Here is a 25,297-nt window from a genome sequence, read left to right as displayed (position 1 = left end):
CTGTCACTGTGTCCTTCGGGGCCCAGCCCTCGGGCGACTGCCATTCCAGGCCCGTGGGAAGTAGGGATGTAAAACAGCAGGGGATTAGTCCACTACTCATAACCCTGGGATTCCCGGGTAGTCGAGTCAACCACTCCCACTTCCCCCTGCCCCACTACCTCTGTATCGGAGAGGGGAGCAGGAGCCTGTGCTGGGAGAAGGGCGCGGGGAGGCCGTAGCGCTGCGGTTCTGCCTTTTACATGTAGCAAGAGCCGGGACCTCCCCGCACTGCGGCTCTGCGGTTAAACGTGGGGGGAGCCGGGCCGTCCAGACCTCCCTGCGCCACGGCTCTGCGGTTAAACGTGGGGGGAGCCGGGCCGTCCGGACCTCCCCGCACCGCAGCTCTGCGGTTAAACGTGGGGGGAGCCGGGCCGTCCGGACCTCCCCGCACTGCGGCTCTGCGGTTAAACGTGGGGGGAGCCGGGCCGTCCAGACCTCCCCGCGCCGCGGCTCTGCGGTTAAACGTGGGGGGAGCCGGGCCGTCCGGACCTCCCCGCACCGCGGCTCTGCGGTTCAACGTGGGGGGAGCCGGGCCGTCCAGACCTCCCCGCACCGCGGCTCTGCGGTTAAACGTGGGGGGAGCCGGGCCGTCCAGACCTCCCCGCACCGCGGCTCTGCGGTTAAACGTGGGGGGAGCCGGGCCGTCCGGACCTCCCCGCGCCGCGGCTCTGCGGTTAAACGTGGGGGGAGCCGGGCCGTCCGGACCTCCCCGCACCGCGGCTCTGCGGTTAAACGTGGGGGGAGCCGGGCCGTCCGGACCTCCCGGCACCGCGGCTCTGCGGTTAAACGTGGGGGGACCTGGGCCGTCCGGACCTCCCCGCGCCGCGGCTCTGCGGTTAAACGTGGGGGGAGCCGGGCCGTCCGGACCTCCCCGCGCCGCGGCTCTGCGGTTAAACGTGGGGGGAGCCGGGCCGTCCGGACCTCCCCGCACTGCGGCTCTGCGGTTAAACGTGGGGGGAGCCGGGCCGTCCAGACCTCCCCGCACTGCGGCTCTGCGGTTAAACGTGGGGGGAGCCGGGCCGTCCGGACCTCCCCGTGCCGCGGCTCTGCGGTTAAACGTGGGGGGAGCCGGGCCGTCCGGACCTCCCCGCGCCGCGGCTCTGCGGTTAAATGTGGGGGGAGCCGGGCCGTCCCGGCCTCCCCGCGCCGCGGCTCTGCGGTTGAACGTGGGGGTAGCCGGGCCGTCCGGACCTCCTTGCGCCGCGGCTCTGCGGTTAAACGTGGGGGGAGCTGGGCCGTCCGGACCTCCCCGCGCCGCGGCACTGCGGTTAAACGTGGGGGGAGCCGGGCCGTCCGGACCTCCCCGCGCCGCGGCTCTGCGGTTAAACGTGGGGGGAGCCGGGCCGTCCGGACCTCCCCGCGCCGCGGCTCTGCGGTTAAACGTGGGGGGAGCCGGGCCGTCCGGACCTCCCGGCGCTGGGCTCTGCGGTTAAACGTGGGGGGAGCCGGGCCGTCCGGACCTCCCCGTGCCGCGGCTCTGCGGTTGAACGTGGGGGTAGCCGGGCAGTCTGGACCTCCCGGCGCTGGGCTCTGCGGTTAAACGTGGGGGGAGCCGGGCCGTCCGGACCTCCCCGTGCCGCGGCTCTGCGGTTGAACGTGGGGGTAGCCGGGCAGTCTGGACCTCCCGGCGCTGGGCTCTGCGGTTGAACGTGGGGGTAGCCGGGCAGTCTGGACCTCCCGGTGCTGGGCTCTGCGGTTGAACGTGGAGGTAGCCGGGCAGTCCGGACCTCCCGGCGCTGGGCTCTGCGGTTGAACGTGGGGGGAGCCGGGCAGTCTGGACCTCCTGGCGCTGGGCTCTGCGGTTAAACGTGGGGGTAGCCGGGCTGTCCGGACCTCCCGGCGCTGGGCTCTGCGGTTGAACGTGGGGGTAGCCAGGCTGTCCGGACCTCCCGGCGCTGGGCTCTGCGGTTAAACGTGGGGGTAGCCGGGCCGTCCGGACCTCCCGGCGCTGGGCTCTGCGGTTGAACGTGGGGGTAGCCAGGCTGTCCGGACCTCCCGGCGCTGGGCTCTGCGGTTAAACGTGGGGGGAGCCGGGCTGTCCGGACCTCCCGGCGCTGGGCTCTGTGGTTCAATGTGGCAGGAGCCGGGTTGCCTGCATGCCTGGCTTCTACTCCATTTAACTTGCAGAACCGCAGCGGCCCCTTAACAACTAATTCACAAGTTGTGTCGAGTCCACGATTAGTCGTTTACTTGCATCCTGAACGTGAAGCAGCAGTTGAGCTGAGAGCGGCCGCTCCTGGACTCCCTGCCCAGCTCTCCAAGCCCGTCTCCAGGTGGAACGAGGGGCAGCGTCTGACCAGCCGGGGTGCTGCTGCAGGGGCAGCTCCTAGAATCACGGGGCTGGTTTTAATCACTCCTTAAGGCCGAGCTGGAACTGCTGTGGCGGGCAGGCTGGCTGGCTACCCCAGCGCAGCCCGAAGGCCTCAAGCCAGGGTCAGTGAAGGGGGGTCTGGGCCAAAGCCAGGCTGTGGAGGGGACACGTCGTCCGTGAGCTGGAGCTGGGTGTTGTCCGCGGTGGGTGGGGAGGATGCGGGGGATGAGCAGAGGCCAGGAGGAAGCGTCAGGATGGTCTGTCTCCACTACAGCTCAGCCAGGCTGTGAGCAGCAGGTGAGCCCAGCCCAGGTGTGAGCAGCCGCACTGCAGCACCCTCGAGTGGCCAGGCCCTCGCCGGGGGCCCTGTGCCTCACTCGGGCTTCGGGGGCTTAGCCCGTGGGTCTTGGTGCCGGGGGACTGTGGCAGAACTTGTCTGCCCTGAGAAGGCGGCAGGGCCCTGGGGGCCACCGGCACTTGAGCGGGTTGGTCTGTGTCCTCCCTGCAACAGGCTGGGTGAAAGCGGCTCGCGATCCCTAGCCCGGGCCGGCCTGGCTGGGTGCAAGGGAGGGGTTATGTGTCCAGGAGATCAGTACCGTACCTTTGGCAAATGCCTGTCTGGTGGTTCAGCTTGTCAGCTGCTGGGGAAGACCGTGGGCCTGCTGTGCCCTCTTCCTGGGCAAGGCTGGCACGGTGATTTGGGGGCATGGAAGGACGGGGCGCAGCGTTGGTGCTTGGGATTCAGGAAGCAGAGACTCCGGACGAGGCCAAAGCTGGCTTTCTCGCAGGCGCTGCCCGGGCGGGCGGGCGGGCGGGGAAAGGGCGGCGGGGCGAGACGTGGGCAGCGTAGCCTCCTCTGACCCCGCTTGCCCTGCGTACCTGTCTGTCCAGCATCTCGCGTGAGTTGCAGCCCTGGTCTCTCTGCCCCTCCAGGGAGTGTGACGACTACGGGTTCCTCACCGTTCCCGAATACGAGGTTGAGGACTGGAAGCTTCTGGCTAAAATCCAGGCCCTGGAGATCAGATCTAACCACCTGCTGAGCCACGCGGCGGTGGAGAAGCCTCTCCGCGAGAGGTGGGCCGCCCTGGCTGACCTCAGCCCCTCCGCAGAGCTGAAGGGCCTGATCCGCTGTGGCATCCCCGCGGAGCACCGCCGCAGGGTCTGGAGATGGGTGGTGAACCGGCACCTGGCCCAGCGCCACCCCGGCAAGCACTACGAGAGGCTGCTGCAGCGGGGCGAGGGCACGGAGCACCCCGCCTCCCGGCAGATCGAGCTGGACCTGCCTCGCACCCTGACCAACAACCGGCATTTCACGTCCCCCTCCTCCCGGCTCATCCCCAAGCTCCGAAGGGTGCTGCTGGCCTTCTCCTTGGAGAACCCCGCCATCGGCTACTGCCAGGGCCTGAACAGGTGAGGCTGGGCGTGCACCGCCGGCGCGGCAAGCAAGGCGGCTCGCCGGGGCTCAGATACCCCAGCACAGCAGCCAGAGGGGCCCGCAGGGGGAAGTGGGTGGGCTTTTCCGCGCAGAGGGGGGCCGTCTCCCTGCCGGGGGAGGCCGGGACGGCGGATGTGGGGTGAAGGAAATGGCTCCTGTGGGCCGTGGAGGGCAGTGTCGCCCTGCCCTCGCACCACTGCAAATGCTCCTTGAAACACTTTCCAGCCCCTGCCGGAGATCCCGAACAGGAGACAGCGCCGGCGCCTTTCCCGTGCGAGGTCCGACTGCGGCTTCCCTCTGGGCTGGGAGCGCTGCTGAGGGGAGGTCCCAGTCTGACCGGCCGCAGGTGGTGCTGGGGGGGCGCTGGCATTCCGGTGGAGCCAGCACGGGGGCCGTGTCGTCTCGGGCTCGTCGGCCACATGGCCCCTCCCAGGAGCAGGGTGAGGAAGGCCGGGGAGGCTGGACGTGGCGGCTTGGCAGCCGGGATGGCCTGGCTCCACTGTCCTTGCTCTGCGCTTTCTGCCTGCCCCCCTGTGCCCGCCAGCCCCTGTGCCCACGCCATGGGAAGGGCCAGGCCTGGAGCGGGGCGATGACCGAGGCTTGCCACGCGTGGGGCACGGCTGTGCTGGTGGCTCTCCCCTCGTGGCGTAGCTACTGGGAAGCACCGCGCCTCCCCTTCCCGCCCCCAGCTGTGTGTGCTGTGCCCAGCGCGTGGCTGCCGAGGGCTGGCTGGTGTGCTCGACAGGCCTGGGGCTCTGCAGGCTGCCCCTGGAAGGCCCTGTCCAGCGCACAGCACCATCCGCTCCCCTGAGGCTGAGCCGAGCGGAGGGGCAGGGCCGAGGCGATGGGAGGGAAGGGGCGGGGGTGAATGGGGGCTGGGAGAGGCAAGGCCCCAGCCCTGCTCCTTCTGCCCGTGGCCCGGCTCCCCACGGGCGCCAAGCCCAACCCCTGTCGCCGGGGCAAGCCTCCAGCCCCCTGCAGAGCTCCCCGGCTCAGAGCACGGGTGGCAGGCGGCCCCAGCCTCAGCAGTGCCGAAGCCCAGTGGCCCTCCTGGAGCTGGAGGCAGAATGCGGGTGGGTCGTGCATCCCAGGTTGTGAAGGCAGGGCCCCCCCGCCCGCTGCCCGAGGAGGGAAGTGGAGCCCTGCCCTGATGCGAGTGCAACGCCGCTGCTTGGCCCTGCCTGGCCTCTAGTGCCTGCTCTGGAGTCGGCTCCCCCAGCCCTGCTCTCGGGGAGAGGCGCGCTCACTGCCTGCCTGGAGATCCAGAGCTCTCTTACCCCTCAGGTGTGAGTCGGTGTTTATTACAGGCCGTTAGTCAGCCTAGATTGGCGGTTTGGCTGTATCACAAGTGGTGAAAGTAACTTCAGACTTCCTGCGGGTCCTGTCCTGCTGCAACGCGGGTCCCTGCCAGCTCTTTTGGGAGCTCCCTGCTGGCGTTAGCCAAGCTCGCGCAGCTCTCGCTGGAACAGCCACCAGGGCGCCCGCATCCTGTCCCCTCTGCCTAACACTGCAGGCTGCTGTAGCAGGAATGGATCGAGTAGAAGGAAATGCAGCTGTACACTCTCTGTCCTACGGTGCTGGGCTGTGTGACTGTGCGACATGTATAAATCAACTGTATTTGTAAATGTACAAGGGAGTGCTGCACCTGTGCACGTCAGCGTCCCCTACCCTCGGGTATGTGAAATACTGGGCCCGATCCTGCAGCAGAGGACTTGTCAGCCCTAAAGAGAGTAGGACGTTAACGGGTAGCTAGTTAACCGGTGTCCCAGCGGGGCTCAGTGGGTCCCACCCCGTCCCACAGGATCCCACTTAAATGCTAACTGGGATTTTACATCCCTAAAAGGTGGTAACTGGAAATTCAAAGAGCTCTACAACCAGGCAACACACACAAGCCACACAATTGATTTAATGCAAAACCTGAAGCCAGAAGACCAAAGCCTGCCAAGAATCTCTGATTGGCCCCCCAGTGCTGCTGCAGGTGGGTCCAGCTCACAGGTGATGCCCTTTGTCTCATGGTGGCTGTCCATACAGGTTGGCAGCCATCGCTCTCCTGGTCCTAGAAGAGGAGGAAAGTGCATTCTGGTGCCTGGTTCACATTGTGGAGAATCTGATGCCGGTGGATTACTACAGCAGCATGTTGCTAGCGTCACAGGTGAGCAGGGGATCCAGCTGCATCGGGGTGTGCGCACTGTTAAAGGACATAGTCAACTCTCGCAGCCTGTCCCCTGGCAGAATGCTGGGTGCTGTGCAACCCTCCGGTGGGAGCCAAAGTCAGGGTTCCTTGGCACCACTGGCATAGCGCCCGTGAGAGTCTGACCCTTGCTGCCCAGCAAATCCTTGGGACTCGCACAAGTTGGAACCATAGAGGATCAGGATTGGCAGAGACCTCAGCAGGTCACCGAGTCCAGCCCCTCCCAAAGCAGGGCCGACCCAACTCAATCAACCCGGCCAGGGCTTGGTCAAGCCGGGACTTAAACACCTCTAGGGATGGAGACTCCACCCCTCCCTCGGGAACCCAGCCCAGCGCTTCCCCCCCCCAGAGAAATAGTTTTTCCTACTAACCAACCTAGACTCTCCCACCACAACTTGAGCCCATTGCTCCTCGTTCTGCATCCATCACTACTGAGAACAGCCTCTCTCCAGCCTCTTTGGAACCTCCCTTCAGGGAGTTGAAGGCTGCTCTCCAGTCCCCGCTCTGTCTTTCCTTCTGCAGGCTAAGTAAGCCCAGTTCCCTCAGCCCCTCCTCATAGGTCATGTGCCCCCTAATCATTTTCCCTGCCCTCCGTTGGCCTCTCCAATTTGTCCACATCCTTTCTGTGATGGGGAGCCAAACTGGCTGCAGCACTCCAGATGTGCAGAATAGGGGGTGATGGTTTCCCTTGCTGTGCTGGCAACGCTCCGGCTAGTGCAGCCCAGTATGATTGCTGCAGGGCCTGTAGCAAGGACTCTGCACGTGTCCTTGTTTGAACGTCTTGAGATTTCTGGTGGCTCAATGTGCCTAGGTCACTCTGCAGCCTGTCCCGGCCCTCCAGCGTCCCTACCTCTCCCCAGCTCAGTGTCATCCGCAAACGTGCTGAGGGCGCAGCCCAGCCCCTCCTCCAGCCATTAATGAAGATGTGGAACAAAACCGGCCCCAGGGCCAGACGCTGGGACACTTGGCTTGGCACCGGCTGCCAGCTACACATCAAACTGTGGATCATTATCCATGGAGCCCAACGGTCTAGCCAGCTCTGTCCAGCTCACCATCCATTCAGCTCAGCCACGCTTCTGTAACGTGCTGCCAAGAATATTGTAGGCTGGATGGACCCTTGGCCTGACCCAGTGCGGCCGGTCTTATGATTTTGGTGTTGCTATACCCTGGCTGGCAAAGCTCTGCCGTAGCCAAGGTACGTCATGCCCACAGCCAGGTATCCCCCACAGGAGCCAGGCAGGGCACTCAGAGGAGACACTCAGGCTCCGCCCCTGGCTGTGCTTTCTCCTCAGCGGTACCTTCTCCGACCAGGGGTCTCCGGCCCCGCCCCGCCTGTCCCAGAGCAGCTCGAGGGATTCTTGGAGCGCACCGCTGCACTCTGGTGGCAGCAGAACCTTGTGCTGGTCTGGAGCCGCCCGCAGACGTTTTCACAGCCGAGTCCAAGGTCCCGCGGCACCTTCCACTGGACGCTTGTCTGTCGGCAGTGGAGGGCAGTTCCAGGGGTTTCCCCCACCCAGTCCCCGTGGCCCCTAAAGCCAGACAGTCTGACGCCATTTCTCTAAGCACCACTGTCTGCCTCAGCGTCACGCACCGCGGCAACCCTGGCGTGCTTGGGGTATTCCTCCTCCCACTCCTGGAGTTGTAGGGCTGGGCCTGCAGCAGCCACAGGACTCGAGCCAATGTCTCGCCGGTAACGGGGAAAGGGGAAGGCGCCGGCGCCTTACTGGGTCCCTTTACCACTTTGTGCTTCTGGCACAGATCACAGCTCCTGCAACCATCTCTCAGTTCCAAAAAGCGAAGACCCGCAGAAATGCAGCTTCAGCTCCACACACGCCAGCCAGACGCCCTCCACACACGCCAGCCAGACGCCCTCCACACACGTCAGCCAGACGCCCTCCACACGCGCCAGCCAGACGCCCTCCACACGCGCCAGCCAGACGCCCTCCACACACGTCAGCCAGACGCCCTCCACACACGCCAGCCAGACGCCCTCCACACGCGCCAGCCAGACGCCCTCCACACGCGCCAGCCAGACGCCCTCCACACGCGCCAGCCAGACGCCCTCCACACGCGCCAGCCAGACGCCCTCCACACACGTCAGCCAGACGCCCTCCACACACGCCAGCCAGACGCCCTCCACACACGCCAGCCAGACGCCCTCCACACACGTCAGCCAGACGCCCTCCACACGCGCCAGCCAGACGCCCTCCACACGCGCCAGCCAGACGCCCTCCACACGCGCCAGCCAGACGCCCTCCACACGCGCCAGCCAGACGCCCTCCACACGCGCCAGCCAGACGCCCTCCACACGCGCCAGCCAGACGCCCTCCACACACGCCAGCCAGACGCCCTCCACACGCGCCAGCCAGACGCCCTCCACACGCGCCAGCCAGACGCCCTCCACACGCGCCAGCCAGACGCCCTCCACACACGTCAGCCAGACGCCCTCCACACACGTCAGCCAGACGCCCTCCACACGCGTCAGCCAGACGCCCTCCACACGCGCCAGCCAGACGCCCTCCACACGCGCCAGCCAGACGCCCTCCACACGCGCCAGCCAGACGCCCTCCACACGCGTCAGCCAGACGCCCTCCACACGCGCCAGCCAGACGCCCTCCACACGCGCCAGCCAGACGCCCTCCACACGCGCCAGCCAGACGCCCTCCACACGCGCCAGCCAGACGCCCTCCACACGCGCCAGCCAGACGCCCTCCACACGCGCCAGCCTGCGCTAACTTCAGCAAGTCGCTCCAGTCCTCAGGGATTGCAGGCTGCTTGAGCTCCCCCATGAGGAGGTTCCCCCACAGGAGAGTCGCTACACAGCAGCCTGTTTTGCATGAAATCTCCCCAGCTGGGACTGGATTCTAGCCCCGTTCTTGGCCCTTCCTAGTGGGATATCATTTCCCTCTGGGGCCACTGAAATACTAGGCTGCTCCCGTTCGGGCAAAAGTCCTTTTGCACAAAAGGGCCAGTGTAGACAGCTCAGATTTGTTTTGCGCAAAAAATCCCTGATGACGAAAATGGCGATTGGGGCTTTTTTGCGGAAAAGCGTCCTGCCAATCTAGACGCTCTTTTCCGAAAATGCTTTTAACAGAAAACTTTTCCATTAAAAGCATTTGCGGGAAATCATGCCAGTCTAGACGTAGCCCTGAAAACACAGAGAAAATCTCTGGGCACAGTGTGAGCTAGTAAAGGGGGAGGGGAGGCAGAGATTCAAACAAAGCAGTTCAAACCCAAACCACAAAATAAAGAAAAGTTACCCTGAACGTGACTAGGTCTACTTCTCCTTGTACTCCCAGTCCCCTCTCTGCTCAGTCCACTCCCTGCTCCCCATTCCTCAGGGACACGGCGTCCTGCCTGGGTTTCCATCGCCCTGTGCCTCCCGACTCCTGGTTTCTCTCCCGCACCGCGAGCAGGCAGGGAACCTAGACCCAGTTCAGATTTCAACCCACTGTCCGGAGTGTTTCTCCAGCCCCCGGCCAGCCCCTTTGCTGACTACCTGAATGTGACCCCTTGCCCCCGTGCTGGTCAGCGCTCCTCCTGCCCATTGCAGCCTCCCTTACTGCCGTCTCCCGTGACCCACGGAGCCCGATGGTCCAGCCAGCCTCAGAACCATACTTCCCTTGGGATCTGGCTGTGACGGGACCTTGATAAGGCATAGTTACTCTGCTATTTCCAACCCAATGGCAACAGAAGTGAAATCCAGGACCCCGACCAGCGTATCCCCTTCAAACCCTCCCCATTCCGCTGGGATTCTGGCTGTGGGCAGTTCTCTGGCCGACTCCGAGAGAGCTACAACAGTGACCCTTTCACCTGGCCGCGCAGGTTCCGACCTGCCACGATGTCCCTTGACGAAAGTAATGAGAGCGCCCATATCGCACCATCTCTTGCATTCAATCCCATTGCGCTCCATGGATTTCTCACTTCCCTTTTACGCCTCAGTCCAAGCATGATCTGTACCAGGGCCGGCCCGAGGCACTCTGGCGCCCCGGGCACGGGTGTGTGGCGCCACCCCCGGGCGCATGCGCGGACCCACCCAGGGAGCGGGCCCACCCCCGGGGCGCACAGCGCACGGCCCAAGTCCGGCCCAGTGGTTGCTGCTGGCGCGCGCGCCGGGCCGTGTAGAGCCCCATGGCTGTGGGGGGAAGGGCGTTGCTGGCCAGCGCAGCGGGAGCCGGGCGCGCGCCGCCTGATGGCAGCTGTAAGGGATGCCGGGCGCCTCTTACAGCTGCCGTGAAGCGCCCCCCATCAGTTGGAGCCCTGGGCAGCTGCCCGGCTCGCCCATGCCTCTGTCCGGTCAGTCCCTTCCCTGAGTCGGCAGAGATCAGAGGCATTTACATCCGCAGTGGCTGCGCTGGACTGAGGATGGCAGTGTTGGCGTTCATTGGGTCAGCCTGTGTGTTCAGAGCAGGGCTACTCAACTCTGGAAGCCCCGGGGCCACGATGATACTCACAGCACATGCCGAGGGCCGCACCTTAAGAGTGGTTGCATGGACATGCAAATATATGCAAATATATGCAAATATCTTATTGCACACTGACGGGCATGAATACAAAGATTAAGGCAGGACTACACAACACTCAGGCCCATTTCAGTCAGTTCTGCTGGTACTAATCAAATGCAACATTGACCCGATTTCTACCCTGTGACAGCACTTGGACTGAGCAATGTAACGACTAAAGCGCATCTCAGCAGAGGACCATCCCATTGACGCCTTTTAGTTCTGGCTCCCGCCCTCGGGCTGCGTGTTGAGCCCCGTGTCAATCCAAACTGCACCGCGGGCCGCAAACAATGGGCCACGGGCCACGTGTTGAGTAGCCCTGGTTGAGTCCCAGGATTGGCGTGTGTTGTGTTCTTGGCGTGTTTATCAGATTCAGACCCTCTGCCGCCTCCGCCGTCGGGCTGCCCAGGCTCAGCTGTGCTCGGTGCTGCCTGAAGAGCTCTTGGCAGTCCCAGCAGGGCAGTGGCAGAGACCCTGCCTCCCGCACGCAGCCGCCGCCAGGGCCCGGGAGAAGGATCCACATGCAGCCAGCCCTGAGACTCAGCAGCTTGGGCTGGGGAGGCCCAGCAGGGAAGCTGTGGCCGCAGACGGGGCTGGGTGGGTCTTTCGGGGAGTGTCAGGTACGCCCAGCAGGAGGGTGCAGGAACCGGCGCTGCCAGGCCATGCTGGGGGCCCCGTGCTGGCAGCTCTTCAGCCCTCTGGGAACGAGTGTGCCGGGGGGGGGGTACGAACTCGGCCTGCCCTGCTCACGCCAGGCAGGGCCTCGGGCTCCCCTGCATGGCCCTCGGGCTGCCGGCCTGTGGAGCACGGCGCTGCCCCAGCACAGCACTGACGTCCCAGGCCAGCCTGCCCCGCAGCTCACGAGGGAGGAGGCAGAGCCCGGCCAACCACGCACCTGCCCTGGCTCACGGCCTCCTGCTTCTCAATCCCAGGTGGATCAAAGGGTCTTCAAAGACTTCCTGTGGGAAAAGCTGCCCAGGCTGGCGGCTCACCTGGAGCGGCACCGCATTGACGTCTCGCTGATCACCTTCAACTGGTTCCTGGTGGCCTTCGTCGACAGCCTGGCCAGCGACATCCTCCTGCGCGTCTGGGACGCCTTCCTGTACGAGGGGACGAAGGTAGGAGCCCCGAGCCGCGCCCGCCTGGAGGGGACACGCGCAGGGCACACGGGTTCAGAGCCGCGCCCGCCTGGAGGGGACACGCGCAGGGCACGCGGGTTCAGAGCCGCGCCCGCCTGGAGGGGACACGCGCAGGGCACGCGGGTTCAGAGCCGCGCCCGCCTGGAGGGGACACGCGCAGGGCACACGGGTTCAGAGCCGCGCCCGCCTGGAGGGGACACGCGCAGGGCACACGGGTTCAGAGCCGCGCCCGCCTGGAGGGGACACGCGCAGGGCACGCGGGTTCAGAGCCGCGCCCGCCTGGAGGGGACACGCGCAGGGCACGCGGGTTCAGAGCCGCGCCCGCCTGGAGGGGACACGTGCGGCGGGCACACGGGTTCAGAGCCGCGCCCGCCTGGAGGGGACACGCGCAGGGCACACGGGTTCAGAGCCGCGCCCGCCTGGAGGGGACACGCGCGGCAGGCACATAGGTTCAGAGCCGCGCCCGCCTGGAGGGGACACGCGCAGCAGGCACATGGGTTCAGAGCCGCGCCCGCCTGGAGGGGACACGCGCAGGGCACGCAGGTTCAGAGCCGCGCCCGTCTGGAGGGGAGACGCGCAGCGGGCACGCGGGTTCAGAGCCGCGCCCGCCTGGAGGGGACACGCGCAGCGGGCACACGGGTTCAGAGCCGCGCCCGCCTGGAGGGGACGCGCAGCGGGCACGCGGGTTCAGAGCCGCGCCCGCCTGGAGGGGACGCGCGCGGCGGGCACGCGGGTTCAGAGCCGCGCCCGCCTGGAGGGGACACGCGCGGCGGGCACGCGGGTTCAGAGCCGCGCCCGCCTGGAGGGGACACGCGCGGCGGGCACGCGGGTTCAGAGCCGCGCCCGCCTGGAGGGGACACGCACGGCGGGCACGCGGGTTCAGAGCCGCGCCCGCCTGGAGGGGACACGCGCGGCGGGCACGCGGGTTCAGAGCCGCGCCCGCCTGGAGGGGACACGCGCGGCGGGCACACGGGTTCAGAGCCGCGCCCGCCCGGAGGGGAGACGCGCAGCGGGCACGCGGGTTCAGAGCCGCGCCCGCCCGGAGGGGACACGCGCGGCGGGCACGCGGGTTCAGAGCCGCGCCCGCCCGGAGGGGACACGCGCGGCGAGCACGCGGGTTCAGAGCCGCGCCCACCCGGAGGGGACACGCGCGGCAGGCACGCGGGTTCAGAGCCGCGCCCACCCAGAGGGGACATGCGCAGCGGGCACGCGGGTTCAGAGCTGCGCCTGCCCGGAGGGGACACGCGCGGCGGGCACACCCTGCGCCCCTCCCCTCGCACACGGCACCACGCACCCCCCTCGCCCTGGCACCCTGCGCCCCTCCCCTCGCACACGGCACCACGCACCCCTCACCCTGGCACCCTGCGCCCCTCCCCTCGCACACGGCACCACGCACCCCTCGCCCTGGCACCCTGCGCCCCTCCCCTCGCACACGGCACCACGCACCCCCCTCGCCCTGGCACCCTGCGCCCCTCCCCTCGCACACGGCACCACGCACCCCTCGGCCTGACACCCTGCGCCCCTCCCCTCGCACACGGCACCACGCACCCCTCGCCCTGGCACCCTGCACCCCTCCCCTCGCACACGGCACCACGCACCCCTCGCCCTGGCACCCTGCGCCCCTCCCCTCGCACACGGCACCACGCACCCCCCTCGGCCTGGCATCCTGCGCCCCTCCCCTCGCACACGGCACCACGCACCCCTCACCCTGGCACCCTGCGCCCCTCCCCTCGCACACGGCACCACGCACCCCTCGCCCTGGCACCCTGCACCCCTCCCCTCGCACACAGCACCACGCACCCCTCGCCCTGGCACCCTGCACCCCTCCCCTCGCACATGGCACCACGCACCCCTCGCCCTGGCACCCTGCACCCCTCCCCTCGCACACGGCACCACGCACCCCTCGCCCTGGAACCCTGCGCCCCTCCCCTCGCACACGGCACCACGCACCCCTCGGCCTGGCATCCTGCGCCCTTCCCCTCGCACACGGCACCGAGCACCCCTCGCCCTGGCACCCTGCGCCCCTCCCCTCGCACACGGCACCACGCACCCCTCGCCCTGGCACCCTGCGCCCCTCCCCTCGCACACGGCACCGAGCACCCCTCGTCCTGGCACCCTGCGCCCCTCCCCTCGCACACGGCACCGCGCACCCCTCGCCCTGGCACCCTGCGCCCCTCCCCTCGCACACGGCACCACGCACCCCTCGCCCTGGCACCCTGCGCCCTTCCCCTCGCACACGGCACCACGCACCCCTCGCCCTGGCACCCTGCGCCCTTCCCCTCGCACACGGCACCACGCACCCCTCGCCCTGGCACCCTGCGCCCCTCCCCTCGCACACGGCACCACGCACCCCTCGCCCTGGCACCCTGCGCCCTTCCCCTCGCACACGGCACCACGCACCCCTCGCCCTGGCACCCTGCGCCCCTCCCCTCGCACACGGCACCACGCACCCCTCGCCCTGGCACCCTGCGCCCCTCCCCTCGCACACGGCACCGCGCACCCCCCTCGCCCTGGCACTCTGCGCCCCTCCCCTCACACACGGCACCACGCACCCCTCGCCCTGGCACCCTGCACCCCTCCCCTCGCACACGGCACCGAGCACCCCCCTCGCCCTGACACCCTGCGCCCCTCCCCTCGCACACGGCACCACGCACCCCTCGCCCTGGCACCCTGCACCCCTCCCCTCGCACACGGCTCCACGCACCCCTCGCCCTGGCACCCTGCGCCCCTCCCCTCGCACACGGCACCACGCACCCCTCGCCCTGGCACCCTGCGCCCCTCCCCTCGCACACGGCACCACGCACCCCCCTCGGCCTGGCACCCTGCGCCCCTCCCCTCGCACACGGCACCACGCACCCCCCTCGGCCTGGCACCCTGCGCCCCTCCCCTCGCACATGGCACCACGCACCCCCCTCGGCCTGGCATCCTGCGCCCTTCCCCTCGCACACGGCACCACGCACCCCTTGCCCTGGCACCCTGCGCCCCTCCCCTCGCACACGGCACCACGCACCCCCCTCGGCCTGGCACCCTGCGCCCCTCCCCTCGCACACGGCACCGAGCACCCCTCGCCCTGGCACCCTGCGCCCCTCCCCTCGCACACGGCACCGAGCACCCCTCGCCCTGGCACCCTGCGCCCCTCCCCTCGCACATGGCACCGAGCACCCCTCGCCCTGGCACCCTGCGCCCCTCCCCTCGCACACGGCACCACGCACCCCTCGGCCTGGCATCCTGCGCCCCTCCCCTCGCACACGGCACCACGCACCCCTCGCCCTGGCACCCTGCGCCCCTCCCCTCGCACACGGCACCACGCACCCCTCGGCCTGGCATCCTGTGCCCCTCCCCTCGCACACGGCACCACGCACCCCTCGCCCTGGCACCCTGCGCCCTTCCCCTCGCACACGGCACCGAGCACCCCTCGCCCTGGCACCCTGCGCACCTCCCCTCGCACACGGCACCGCGCACCCCCGTTGCCCTGGCACCTTGTCGGTGCTGGGGCAGCCGGGCCCACTCCTCTCGCAGCTAAACCTCCCCTCCGCCTCCCACCAGCCCTCTGAGCTCCCCCTGCAGCCCTGCCCCAAGGTCCCTGCTCCATCTCCCCTCTTGCTTCTGGAGCAACAGGCTCTTCTGGGGCTGTCTTGGGTTGGGAAGAGGAGGCGTGGGGCTCTCCCCTCGTGCGCAGCACGTCCCATAGTGCATCCGTGCCGGAGCTCCTGGGCCGTGGGCGGAGGCCGGGCGCTGAGCCCGCTGAGCCCATCTCAACTTGTGCAGGTGATTTTCCGCTACGCTCTTGCCATCTTCAAGTACAACGAAGAGGCGATCGTGCGGCTGCAGGACGGCGCGGAGATCTACCAGTACCTGCGCGTTTTCACCCGCACCATCGGAGACGGCAGGTGAGCCGAGCTGCCCCCGGCCGCCGGCGTGCACGGCTGTTCAGAGCGGCGCCTGCGGGGCGGGGAGGAGCGGCCACTGGCCACGTGCCCAGAAGCCCCCCAGCGCCTCCCCCCAGGCAGAGCCCGGAGGGCCAGTGGCGGGACAGCCGGGCCGGGGTCCCCTTGGTCCTGCTAGTCGCGCAGTGGAGCGTGCACTGCGGGCGCTGACGGAGGCAGGGTTTGGGGGGAACCTCTCCCGAAACAGGGCCTCAGACAAGTCCCACCGCGAGGCGCCCTGGGACATGCCTCTGAGCCTGCTCGGGGCCAGGCCCAGCCCCTCCCAGCAGCCAGTGCCCACCTGGAGAGACGCCCCCAGGCTCCTTCCCCTGCTGGGGCAGAGACTCTCGACGCTGCACGAGGGGGGGCTGACACCCGCGGCTGATTGGCCCTTGGGTGGGGGTCTCCTGGCCTGCCGGTGCCAGGCTACGAGCTGCCCACTGTGCTCCAAGGCCAGGGCAGGAGGGGCGGCGTTCTCGCACACTAGGACCGTGGGATGCTAAATATCGCTTCACGGAATAGTCGCCTACTCGACTCGTCTGTAGTCCCCGGGGGGGGCCGGCAGCCAGTGGGTGCCAGGCGGGAGCCGGTCTGCGACGGGGACCAGTTTAAAAACCAGCTCCCCTTGTGGCCCGGCTGCCTGGCACCTCGCGGTGCTGTCCCTGGGACAGAGGCAGCCGCATGGGGTGGCAGCAGCCCCTGCCTGGAGGGGGGCTGAGCTCTGGGACCTGGTGTGAACCAGAACTCGGGCTGAGCCGGGGTCCCCGCCTGGCTCCTCATGCACGTCAAGGGCAGAGCTGCAGCGGGTGGGTCCTGGGCCTGGTGTGAGCAGGACTGAGCCGGGGTCTCCGACTGGCTCCTCATGCACGTCCAGGGCAGAGCTGCAGGGGGTGGGTCCTGGGCCCGGCGTGAGCAGGACTGAGCCGACGTCCAGGGCAGAGCTGCGGCGGGGTGGGTCCTGGGCCCGGCGTGAGCAGGACTGAGCCGACGTCCAGGGCAGAGCTGCGGCGGGTGGGCCCTGGGCCCGGCGTGAGCAGGACTGAGCCGACGTCCAGGGCAGAGCTGCAGCGGGGTGGGTCCTGGGCCCGGCGTGAGCAGGACTGAGCCGACGTCCAGGGCAGAGCTGCGGCGGGTGGGCTCCGGGCCCGGCGTGAGCAGGACTGAGCCGGCTGCTGACCAACGTGCTGGCGGCAGGCGCGCAGTCCCTAGCAGTAACTGAGAAGGGGGGCGTCTGGGTTAGTCGGGTGACCGGCCGCCCTGGTGCAGCTGGGAGGGGCACACAGCCGAGCACCGTTCGCCAATGGGCCCGGTTAACCCCTCGGTCACACACAGCAGCAAGAGGGGGAGGGGGCTGAGAGGCAGGAGCTGGCTCCCACGGAGCTGCCTGCTCATCACTGCCCCGCCCCCGCTGCCCCCACATGGGTATGGGGGGGAGCTGGGGCTCGCGAGGAGCCAATTTAAGACCACCCCCCCGCCCCCATCAAGCACTAGCTCCCGTGCAGCCGCCTGGCCCCCCACCTGGCTGCTGTCTCATACAGAGGCAGCCGCGCCGGGGAAGAGCCAGCTGGAGAGATGGCTTCCCACAAGCACCGGGTCCCCCCAGCCCTCGCGGGAAAGCCGCTGCTAGTGCAGAGGAGGAGGCCGTGCAGCCGGAGAAGGAGCTGCTGGCTTATTTCTGTGTCCCAGGCTCCCTGCGAGCCCCGGCTCCCGCCTCTGCCCCGTGTGTAGACGTGTCTGGTGGACCCGGCAGCAGACGCGCGTGGGCGTGTCGCTTGCCGAGTGCCGCGCGGCTGAGCCCACTGGTCCTCTCCCGCAGGAAGCTGATGGGCATCGCCTTCCATGACATGAACCCCTTCCCGATGAAGGGGCTGCAGAGCCGGCGCGCCGCACACCGGGAGCAGCTGGAGGCAGAGCTGCGCCAGCTGGAGCGGATCCGAGCGCAGTATGTGGCACAGCGAGCCGAGCAGGCAGCCTTGCCCCTGGACGGAGCTGCCAGTGAGGAGGAGGAGGAGATGTAGCCCAGCTTATTGCTGCGTCCCTGGCCCGACGCTCCGCACAGAAGAGATGGGAACTCCGGAGGTGAGCAGGCTCCGTGCAGCGGGTACTCCCAGAGGCTCTGTGGAGCTCAGCTGGGAGGCCTGTGTCCTGCCCACGCCTCCCAGCACTCAGCTGCAGGCTTGGAGCCATCGCTGGGCCTGCTTTGGGAAGGTCCCGTCTCCCTCGCTGAACTGGCCCATCCGTTCCACCCCGCCCTCCTAGACAAGGGCCCCGCCTGCAGGCCGTAGACCAGAGCAATTCACAAGGTCCTCGGCCTGCTCCAAGCCGGTAAACGAACCGCTCGGTCACTAACGCTTTGGCCTCATGCTACTTCAGTTCTGAGTTCCCTGCGGGTTTTCCCTCTTTCCCATCACTCTGATACACATCTTAGTTTGCAATAAGTTGCTGTGCGCAGTATTGTCCATCTACATACATAAGAAACAATCCGCGTGGCCCGCTGCAGGTTGTGCTTAGGGTCACGTGTGCACAATAAGGTGGGAAACTAAGCATCACAGGATGCTTATTGATTGATAGTACCTAGCATTGTTACAAGGAGAAGAAAAATTGTTCTTGTTGACCTCTGAGGACAGGACAAGCAGCAATGGGCTTAAACTGCAGCAAGGGAGGTTTAGCGTGGACATTAGGAAAAAGTTCCTGCCTGTAAAGGTGGTTAAACGCTGGAATAAGTTGCCCAGGGAGGTTTAACTTCCATTTTTTAAACGATGCCTTTTGATCTCTCCCTGTTTCTTCAGCATGGTCCAGAATGGCAGTTGTCCCTTTGACTTTTTGGCTTGATTTCCCAGCAGTGAGACAACCTATTCACCACTCGGCTCTATGTGCTCAATAGAACTGGTCCAAATATTCCTGTCAAAAATGGGGGGGTTTTCAAAATGATTTTTTAATTGGAGACGGTTGCTTTGGCACCAGTTTTCAATGGCCAAATGCAAATTGAAATAATACAGACATTTTCATTTGGAATGAAATGTGGGTTTTTTCAAATCCTGACAAATTGTGAACAATGTAAATCTTCTTTATTCCCCTTCCACTCTTTTTTCTCCTCTTTTGCCACTAGATGTAATAATATGAACAATGTCCACAGTTTTCAGCTTTGAAAAAAAGAGACGGGACAGTCAAAGGAACATTGGAGGGCTCTAACTCTGCAACTTCTCAACAAGGGAGAAATTGTGGATGAATTCTGAAGTCAGTCAAAAAAACCCAAGAGAAAAAGGTTACAGTGAATGTAGATGTTCATCTATTGTACTCGGGGGGAAAGGAGAAATTGGTAGAAATAGGAAAAAGCTAGTCTCTGAAATCTTGAAAAATCTTGTGTTTTCAGCAGTGGAATAAAAATGAAAATTTTGAATCACTTGCATGATTCTGGGAGGCCAGACGCTTGAATTGTGAACTTTTGCAGTTGGCAATTTTGACCACAAGAGCATCCCTATGCTAGAAGGCAGGGGTGTGCCTGGTACCACGCAGAGCGTTCTAGCTGGCCTGACCGCACCATGCAGCTACACTACAGAGGTTTTTTTTAGAAAAACAGCCGTTTTTCTGAAAAAATGTCAATTATGTCCACACCTCAATCGCGTTCTTCTGAAAGAAAATCGAAAGCGCAGAGGGGTTTTCCTGGCATTGGTAATCCTCATTCTACGAGGAAGAAGCCTTTTTGTGGAAGAGCTCTTTCGGAAAAAGGCGTCTGTGGATGGGGATGAGGGAGTTCTCTGGGAAGAAGAGGAAATAGGAGAAAGCACAGGCGGCCACTCTGTCCATAGCAATCACAGCTGACGTGCGCGATAGCGTCCATTCAGTGTGGGGACACTCTTTCGAAGCAGCAGATCTTTTTTTGATGTGCGTTGGTAGTGTGGGCGCGCTCTGTTGGAAGAAGTTTTTCTGGGAGATCTCTTCCAAAAAAGCTTGTTCCCAAAAAAGCCTGTAGTCTAGACACAGCCTCCCTCTGGCTGTACTCTGTATCTAAATGGTGTCGTTGGAAAACTAAGAACCGACCATGCCCATTCTGGCGTGATGCCTGTTTGCTCAGCCCACAAAAGACTACAGCGCTGTGCTGGGATTGAGACCAAACTGTGTCCAAGCCAGGCATGTTGGGCGAGTTGATAGCAGCACTTTTCCACACAAAGGAATGAGGTTCCCCTTGCTTGACTGTGTTGCCCGTGTAAATGATGCCGCGTGTGCCCAAAGCCGAGGAAATGCCCTCGCTTCATGCCAGCGGGAGAGCAAGTGGAGGGAAAGGTCACTTAACAGTCTCCACAGCGGACGGAGCCAGCGCCTGGGGGAAGCCTCTGGAAGCAGGGGAAGCACTCGGTGAGAGACTGCTCCGAGCTTTCCTGGACTGTCCAGAGAGGGCAGAGACCCCCAGCCCAGCCACGACTGGAACAATAAGACTGGGGAGGAAACGCCCTTGCCCCAGGACTGTCGCGTGCTCCGTTGGACCCTAGCCTGGAACGCCTGGCTTTGCTCATTTGTACGTCACCCTTCTGTTTGTATCCCTGAGACCTGAGCGCACTTAAAACTGCTCTTTGGAATCGAAGAAACGGTTTCTCTGTGTCCGAATGAGCCGGGTGCTTTCCTTCACTGGCGTGAGTGTTAGCTCCAGGCAGGAGCACAAGCCGCCGTTGCTGTCTCTTGAAAGAAGCAGGAAACGTCACCTCTGGGAGCGCTCCAGGAGCGCGTTGGGCACGGCAGGGAGATGGCTTTGGGGAACGTTGGGATTGAGGAGTGTGGGGTCACTGCAGATAGTTATTGGGCAGTGGAAGTCCGGGCGTCTGCATGCTGGTCTCCAGGCTGTGCATGGCCAAGCCACAGCACTGAAGGAAGCCAGGGTGACAGGGCCGCTGGTAACAGAGCCCACCGTAGGTCTGGGTTGCACCCCAAAGTGTGACAGCGATTAGGGGTGTTACAGACGGTGGAACTGCATGAAATCCTAGTGGTCACACGACTGTTCGCTAGTCCCCAGGGGTGGGCCCGGCAGCCAGGGAACCCCGTCACCCCACGTTGCTACCTCTGGATCAGAGGCAGCAGCGTGGGGCGGCAGGCAGCAGCCAGTTTAAAAACCAGCTCTCTGCATAACAGCTGCCTGCCGCTCTGCTGCTGCCTCTGCGTGTCCCCCCCCCCCCCCCCGTGGCAGCAGCCTCTGTTCATGGGCAGCTCGGACCCCCTGCAGACCGGCTGCTGTGGACCAACCTCTGTCCTTGGCTGTCCCAGGCTCGCCGCAGATAGAGGCTGCTCTGTGGATGGCAGAGCAGCCTCTGTCCGTGGGGGGGTCCGACCCCCTCCTGCAGACAGAGCTTGCTTCGCAGCAGCCTCTGATAGAGGCAGCAGCATGGGGGGGGAGGGCAAGTGGGTCTGTGGGGCTGGCGTACACAGGGAGCCTGCTTGAAAGCTGGCTTCCCGCACATATCGGCTCTCGCCTGCCCCCTCACCCTCCGCGCTGCCGCCTCCTTTCAGAGCCAGGAGGGGGAGCAGGCAGATCCAGTGCTTGTGGGGAGCCTGCTTCACGCCAGCTCCTCGTGGCTCCCCGCCCTTGCTGCCTGACACAGAGCCAGGAGGGGGGAGCAGGCAGATCCAGTGCTAGTGGGGAGCCTGCTTCACGCCAGCTCCTCGTGGCTCCCCACCCTTGCTGCCTGACACAGAGCCAGGAGGGGGGAGCAGGCAGATCCAGTGCTAGTGGGGAGCCTGCTTCACGCCAGCTCCTCGTGGCTCCCCGCCCTTGCTGCCTGACACAGAGCCAGCAAGTGGGTGCGTGTAGTCCACAAGATTAAGCGAGAAGCCGAAGCTTCTCGGTTATTCGTGTTGTCGTCTGAAGATGGGCGGCCGTTCAGCCTGCCCGCCTGCCTGCATTACACGAGTCCTGGGGCCCGCTCGGTGGCCTTCCCTTGGCCTCCAGAAAGTCACTCGTTTGGCAGCTAGCGAGTGTTGAAAGCAACCGCTCCCGCTTCATCGTGCTGCTTGGTTTTGGGCCCACGTCCAAAGCTTTCCGTAAACTCCTCCGGGGCCTTGCTGCAGCACCGCAGGCAGGCTCCCGGGTGGACGCTCGTGATGGTCCATCCGTCCACCCTCGGCCTAGAACGGGGACCAAGAGCACGTGCAGGATCCTGCTCTCCAGCCTCTGCTAGGCCCCGTGTCTGTCTGCTCTCGCCCCTGCAGCGGGTGCCGCTGGCTCTCCTGCTGCTCCCCCCGGCACCCGCCTGGCGAGCTGCTGGTGCCAAGGGAGACGGGCCACGCCCAGAGCCAGAAGCGCCAGGCTGTGGAGCGATTGGAGCCCTGCCGCCCTGCATTAATCATTCACTTCTCCACGTGGACTTTGCTGTTTGCTAGTCATGCTGCCAGAGCAGCCAGGCGCCGGGGGAAGGGTCTTGCTACCCGAGAGCCTGGGTGCAGCTACTAAGGGCCTGTCTCTCCACTGGCCGTGCTCCAGCTGCGGTGTGTCCTGTCGCTGCAGGGAGGGGCTGCGGCGGTGAGGGAGACGCTGGAGACGTGAGCTCAGCAGGGCCGGGAGACGGCCAGAATGCTGCTGCGTCCCCTGGCGCTGAGGCTGCTGCAGCCGCTCTCTGCAGCGTGGCACCGCCCTTAGTCGTTCTCAGCGCAGCTCAGCCTGCCGGCTGCCCCGGGACACTTCCCTGCCAGGGCTCCGCGGAGCGGTCTCTTTGGAATCAGCTGGGTCTGGAGCAGGACCCTGCATGAACACGGGCAGACACGCCAGCCCCTGCTGCTTGCTGCCCTCCGAGAGACGGGCGCAAAGAAATCCCGTAGACGAGGGCTCGGAAAAGCCCGGCTGCTGTGTGTGTACCACACACCTAGTGCACGTGGTACCTAGGCCACAGCAACAGTGGGGTCAAGAGCCCTCGGCAGCCAGGGAGTAGAGGCCCCTGTACCCAGGTTCAAATCTGCCCGGGGGCGGTTACATGTGCATTTCCCACCAGACTGCGTCCCGAGGCCACAGCCAGCCCAGGCTGCGCCACCACAGCTGCCTCTGGCCTCCCCATCAGCTGCTTGCACCCGAGGGCACCTTGTCCGGCGAGCAGTGCGACCCGGCCTGCAGCGGGCAGGGAGTGGCTCGTGGCTCTCTGAATGGCTTCCTTGCCCAGGGCGGGGCCTGGCTGCCCCTCGGGCAGCATGCTCAGGAGTCCTGGCCTCGCGCTCTGGAAGCGAGTGATGCGACTGCAAAGAGGGAGATCTGGTTTGCTTTCTGCAATGAATATTGGAAGGGCCTTGGTCGTGCAGTGGGAGCGTCTCGCACGGAGCCGTGAGCCTGGACTGAACCGCGTCGGCGCCAAGGGCCCCACAGCCACAGGGGCTCTGCTGGTTGATGCAGTTGGGGGTTCAGGGTTCAACCGGAACAGTCGTCTCTGGTAGCTCTTGGGGCCTAGCCCCATGGCCTGTCCCAACGGGTGGCACGTGCTTTGTGACCGTGCCCTGTGCCGCGGGGGGTCACCCTGCCGACAGCCTCCTCTGGAAACGGGCAGGCCCACCCGTTGGCTGGCGTTTGGACTCAGTGCTGAGGAGGGATCCAGACTCCTGTAGTTTCAAAGGGCGATGCGTGGGGGCTGTTTGGGAGCTGCCCAACGTCTGCGTGACCAGCCGTGGGTAGCGAGGCCCTGCGGGCGTGCCTGGTGTTCCCAGCGCCATCCACGCTTGGCCGCCGGTCGTTGGGGTCTGGTAGGCAGCTCTGTGCCGTGCTCCCTAGATAGACGCCCGTCGCGCAGGCTGAGGAGTAATTTTCACAGGTGCCACTTGATGAATGTTGGTACGTGGTGTCGGGCCGGCTCCCGGCCCCCAAGCGGGAGGGCCTTGAATGGAAGGGGTGGGGCTGGGGCTAGGGGGGGGCAGTTTGTGCGTGGTGGGCGCGGAGACGGGCGAGTGTGGCGCACGGGGGTGCTCGTGACAGAGCGAGGGCTGGCCATTGCAGCGTGCGGATCCGCAAGAGGCCACGCTTTGCCCCTGGCAACAGGGCTGCTGCCTGCTGCGGACCAAGCACTGAAACCTCAGGAGCAGCCGGCCTCTTCAGACAGGCTCCCCTGAGTGCTGGAGCAGCCCCCGGCCTGCAGAGATGGGGCACGAGGGCAGGAGACCAGCCTGTCTGTGCATGCGCACCCTGGGCCAGGCTGTGCTCGCCGAGGGCAGCAGCCCCGAGGGGCAGGGTCTCCCGCCCTGCGCGTGGGATGTGGCCCAGGACCCGCGCCGGCCGGGGCTGGGCTGCTGGGCGCCGTTTAAGGATCTTCTTGTACCCTGGCGAAGGCCCTGCCAGCCTGAGCGTTGCCTCTCCCCAGGGCCAGCTTGAGCCGTTCCTGCGCCCTGGGCAGCGGGCGCACAACGCCTGCGTGGCCCCCCGGTGTGCGGCGCCCCTTGCAGCTGCCACCAGGTGCCCCATAGGTTAGCCCCCCCAATCCAGCCCTGCCTCTCCCCTCGTGCTGACACTGCCGGGGGAGCCGCAGGAGCGACGCTGCGAGCTGGAGCCGCGGGCGGGCGGCGGGATTCGCTCCCCACCGTGTCCCTTCAGCACAGCCGGCAGGGGAGTCCCCAGCACCGGGCTCCTGGCAGGGGAGCCGAGCCTCTGAGCCGGCCCCTGCTCTGGTGGTGAGACGTGCTGACCAGCTCTGTGCTCAGGCTGTGCACTTGCACGGTGGCCTGGGCGGCGGCTGCCCCCTCGTGCACCGGATCCTTCGTGCGTCAAGGCGCCAGGGCAGGATGCTGCCTCGTGCCGCCATCCTGACAGTTGCCTGGCACAGCAGCCGGTTGCGGCTGATGCTTGGGGCGGCATCACACAAGGATGCCCCCGGCTGCTGAGAGCAGAGCAGCACCGTGGTGCGATCCCAGCGCTCGCAGGGTGGCAAAGCGCCATCCCTCGGGCTCTGCGTGCGGTGCCCGGGCGCAGACACGTGCACACCCCTGTGGGGTCGAGCCCTGCAGCCAGCCCCGTGTCTGCAGCTCCCACGCGTGTTCCCAGACCAGGCCAGGCTCCAGAGTCCAGACAAGGGCAGCACGTTTGCACCCAGATCTGCCTCCTCGCACTGCGGGAACCGAGCGCAATGCACACGATCCAGCTGGGCGATGGAGCATGGCAGGGCCCCCCGAGGCCCATCCCTACGCTGGCGGGGAGTGTGTGGAGTGCCAGCTGCTCCTCAGGGCTCGCGGGAGCAGAGCGCTGGCTCTGGGGCAGGCAGACCATGGCTAGGTGCCAACTTTCCACTTGCACAGAAACCAGCCCCTTGCCCCCCCCTCTGCTACACTCACTCCACCCCGCTCCCTCTTGCCTGCTCTCCCTGCTCTCTGGGCTGGCTCGGGGGCAGGGGTGAGGGCTCCAGGGGCTGGTGGGCCTCGGGATGAGAGGTGCCAAGTGCAGGCGGGGGCCAAGGTGAGTCGATGAGTTGGGATGCCAGAGGGGGAAGGGCTCTGGGGAGGGGCCATGCACGAGGGATTTTGGGGTGCAGCGGGAGGCTCTGGACTGGGACTGAGGGGGTGTGTGAGGGCTCTGGGGAGGGGCCATGCACGAGGGATTTTGGGGTGCAGCGGGAGGCTCTGGACTGGGACTGAGGGGGTGTGTGAGGGCTCTGGGGAGGGGCCATGCACGAGGGATTTTGGGGTGCAGCGGGAGGCTCTGGACTGGGACTGACGGGGTGTGTGGGAGGGCTCTGGGGAGGGGCCATGCACGAGGGATTTTGGGGTGCAGCGGGAGGCTCTGGACTGGGACTGAGGGGGTGTG

At 65.8% G+C, this 25,297-nt stretch overlaps 1 protein-coding gene across 2 annotated transcripts in view; it reads left to right on the top strand.

Moving 5' to 3' along the window:
• Window positions 1-18,950, top strand: part of TBC1D2 (TBC1 domain family member 2) — a 47,665-nt gene extending 28,715 nt beyond the window's left edge. The window contains exons 10-15 of one of the 2 annotated variants that reach the window (XR_012898877.2): window positions 3,284-3,760; window positions 5,817-5,937; window positions 11,411-11,596; window positions 15,386-15,507; window positions 17,360-17,622; window positions 18,653-18,950. Coding sequence is in view for 1 of the 2 variants with exons in the window: in XM_075914996.2 (XP_075771111.2) it covers window positions 3,284-3,760; window positions 5,817-5,937; window positions 11,411-11,596; window positions 15,386-15,507; window positions 17,360-17,561 (1,108 nt within the window). In the remaining variant the exon portion in view is untranslated. Of the gene's footprint in view, window positions 1-3,283; window positions 3,761-5,816; window positions 5,938-11,410; window positions 11,597-15,385; window positions 15,508-17,359 lie in introns of both variants that reach the window. The other variant, XM_075914996.2, reaches the window with a different exon arrangement.
• Window positions 18,951-25,297: the final 6,347 nt, after the last annotated feature.

The sequence above is a fragment of the Pelodiscus sinensis genome, chromosome 6 (assembly GCF_052426305.1).
Source record: "Pelodiscus sinensis isolate ZL-2025 chromosome 6, ASM5242630v1, whole genome shotgun sequence".
In the NCBI taxonomy this organism is placed as follows: domain Eukaryota; kingdom Metazoa; phylum Chordata; order Testudines; family Trionychidae; genus Pelodiscus; species Pelodiscus sinensis.
The sequence above is the reverse complement of the archived record's forward strand: the minus strand, read 5'-3'. Positions and strand labels throughout refer to the sequence as shown.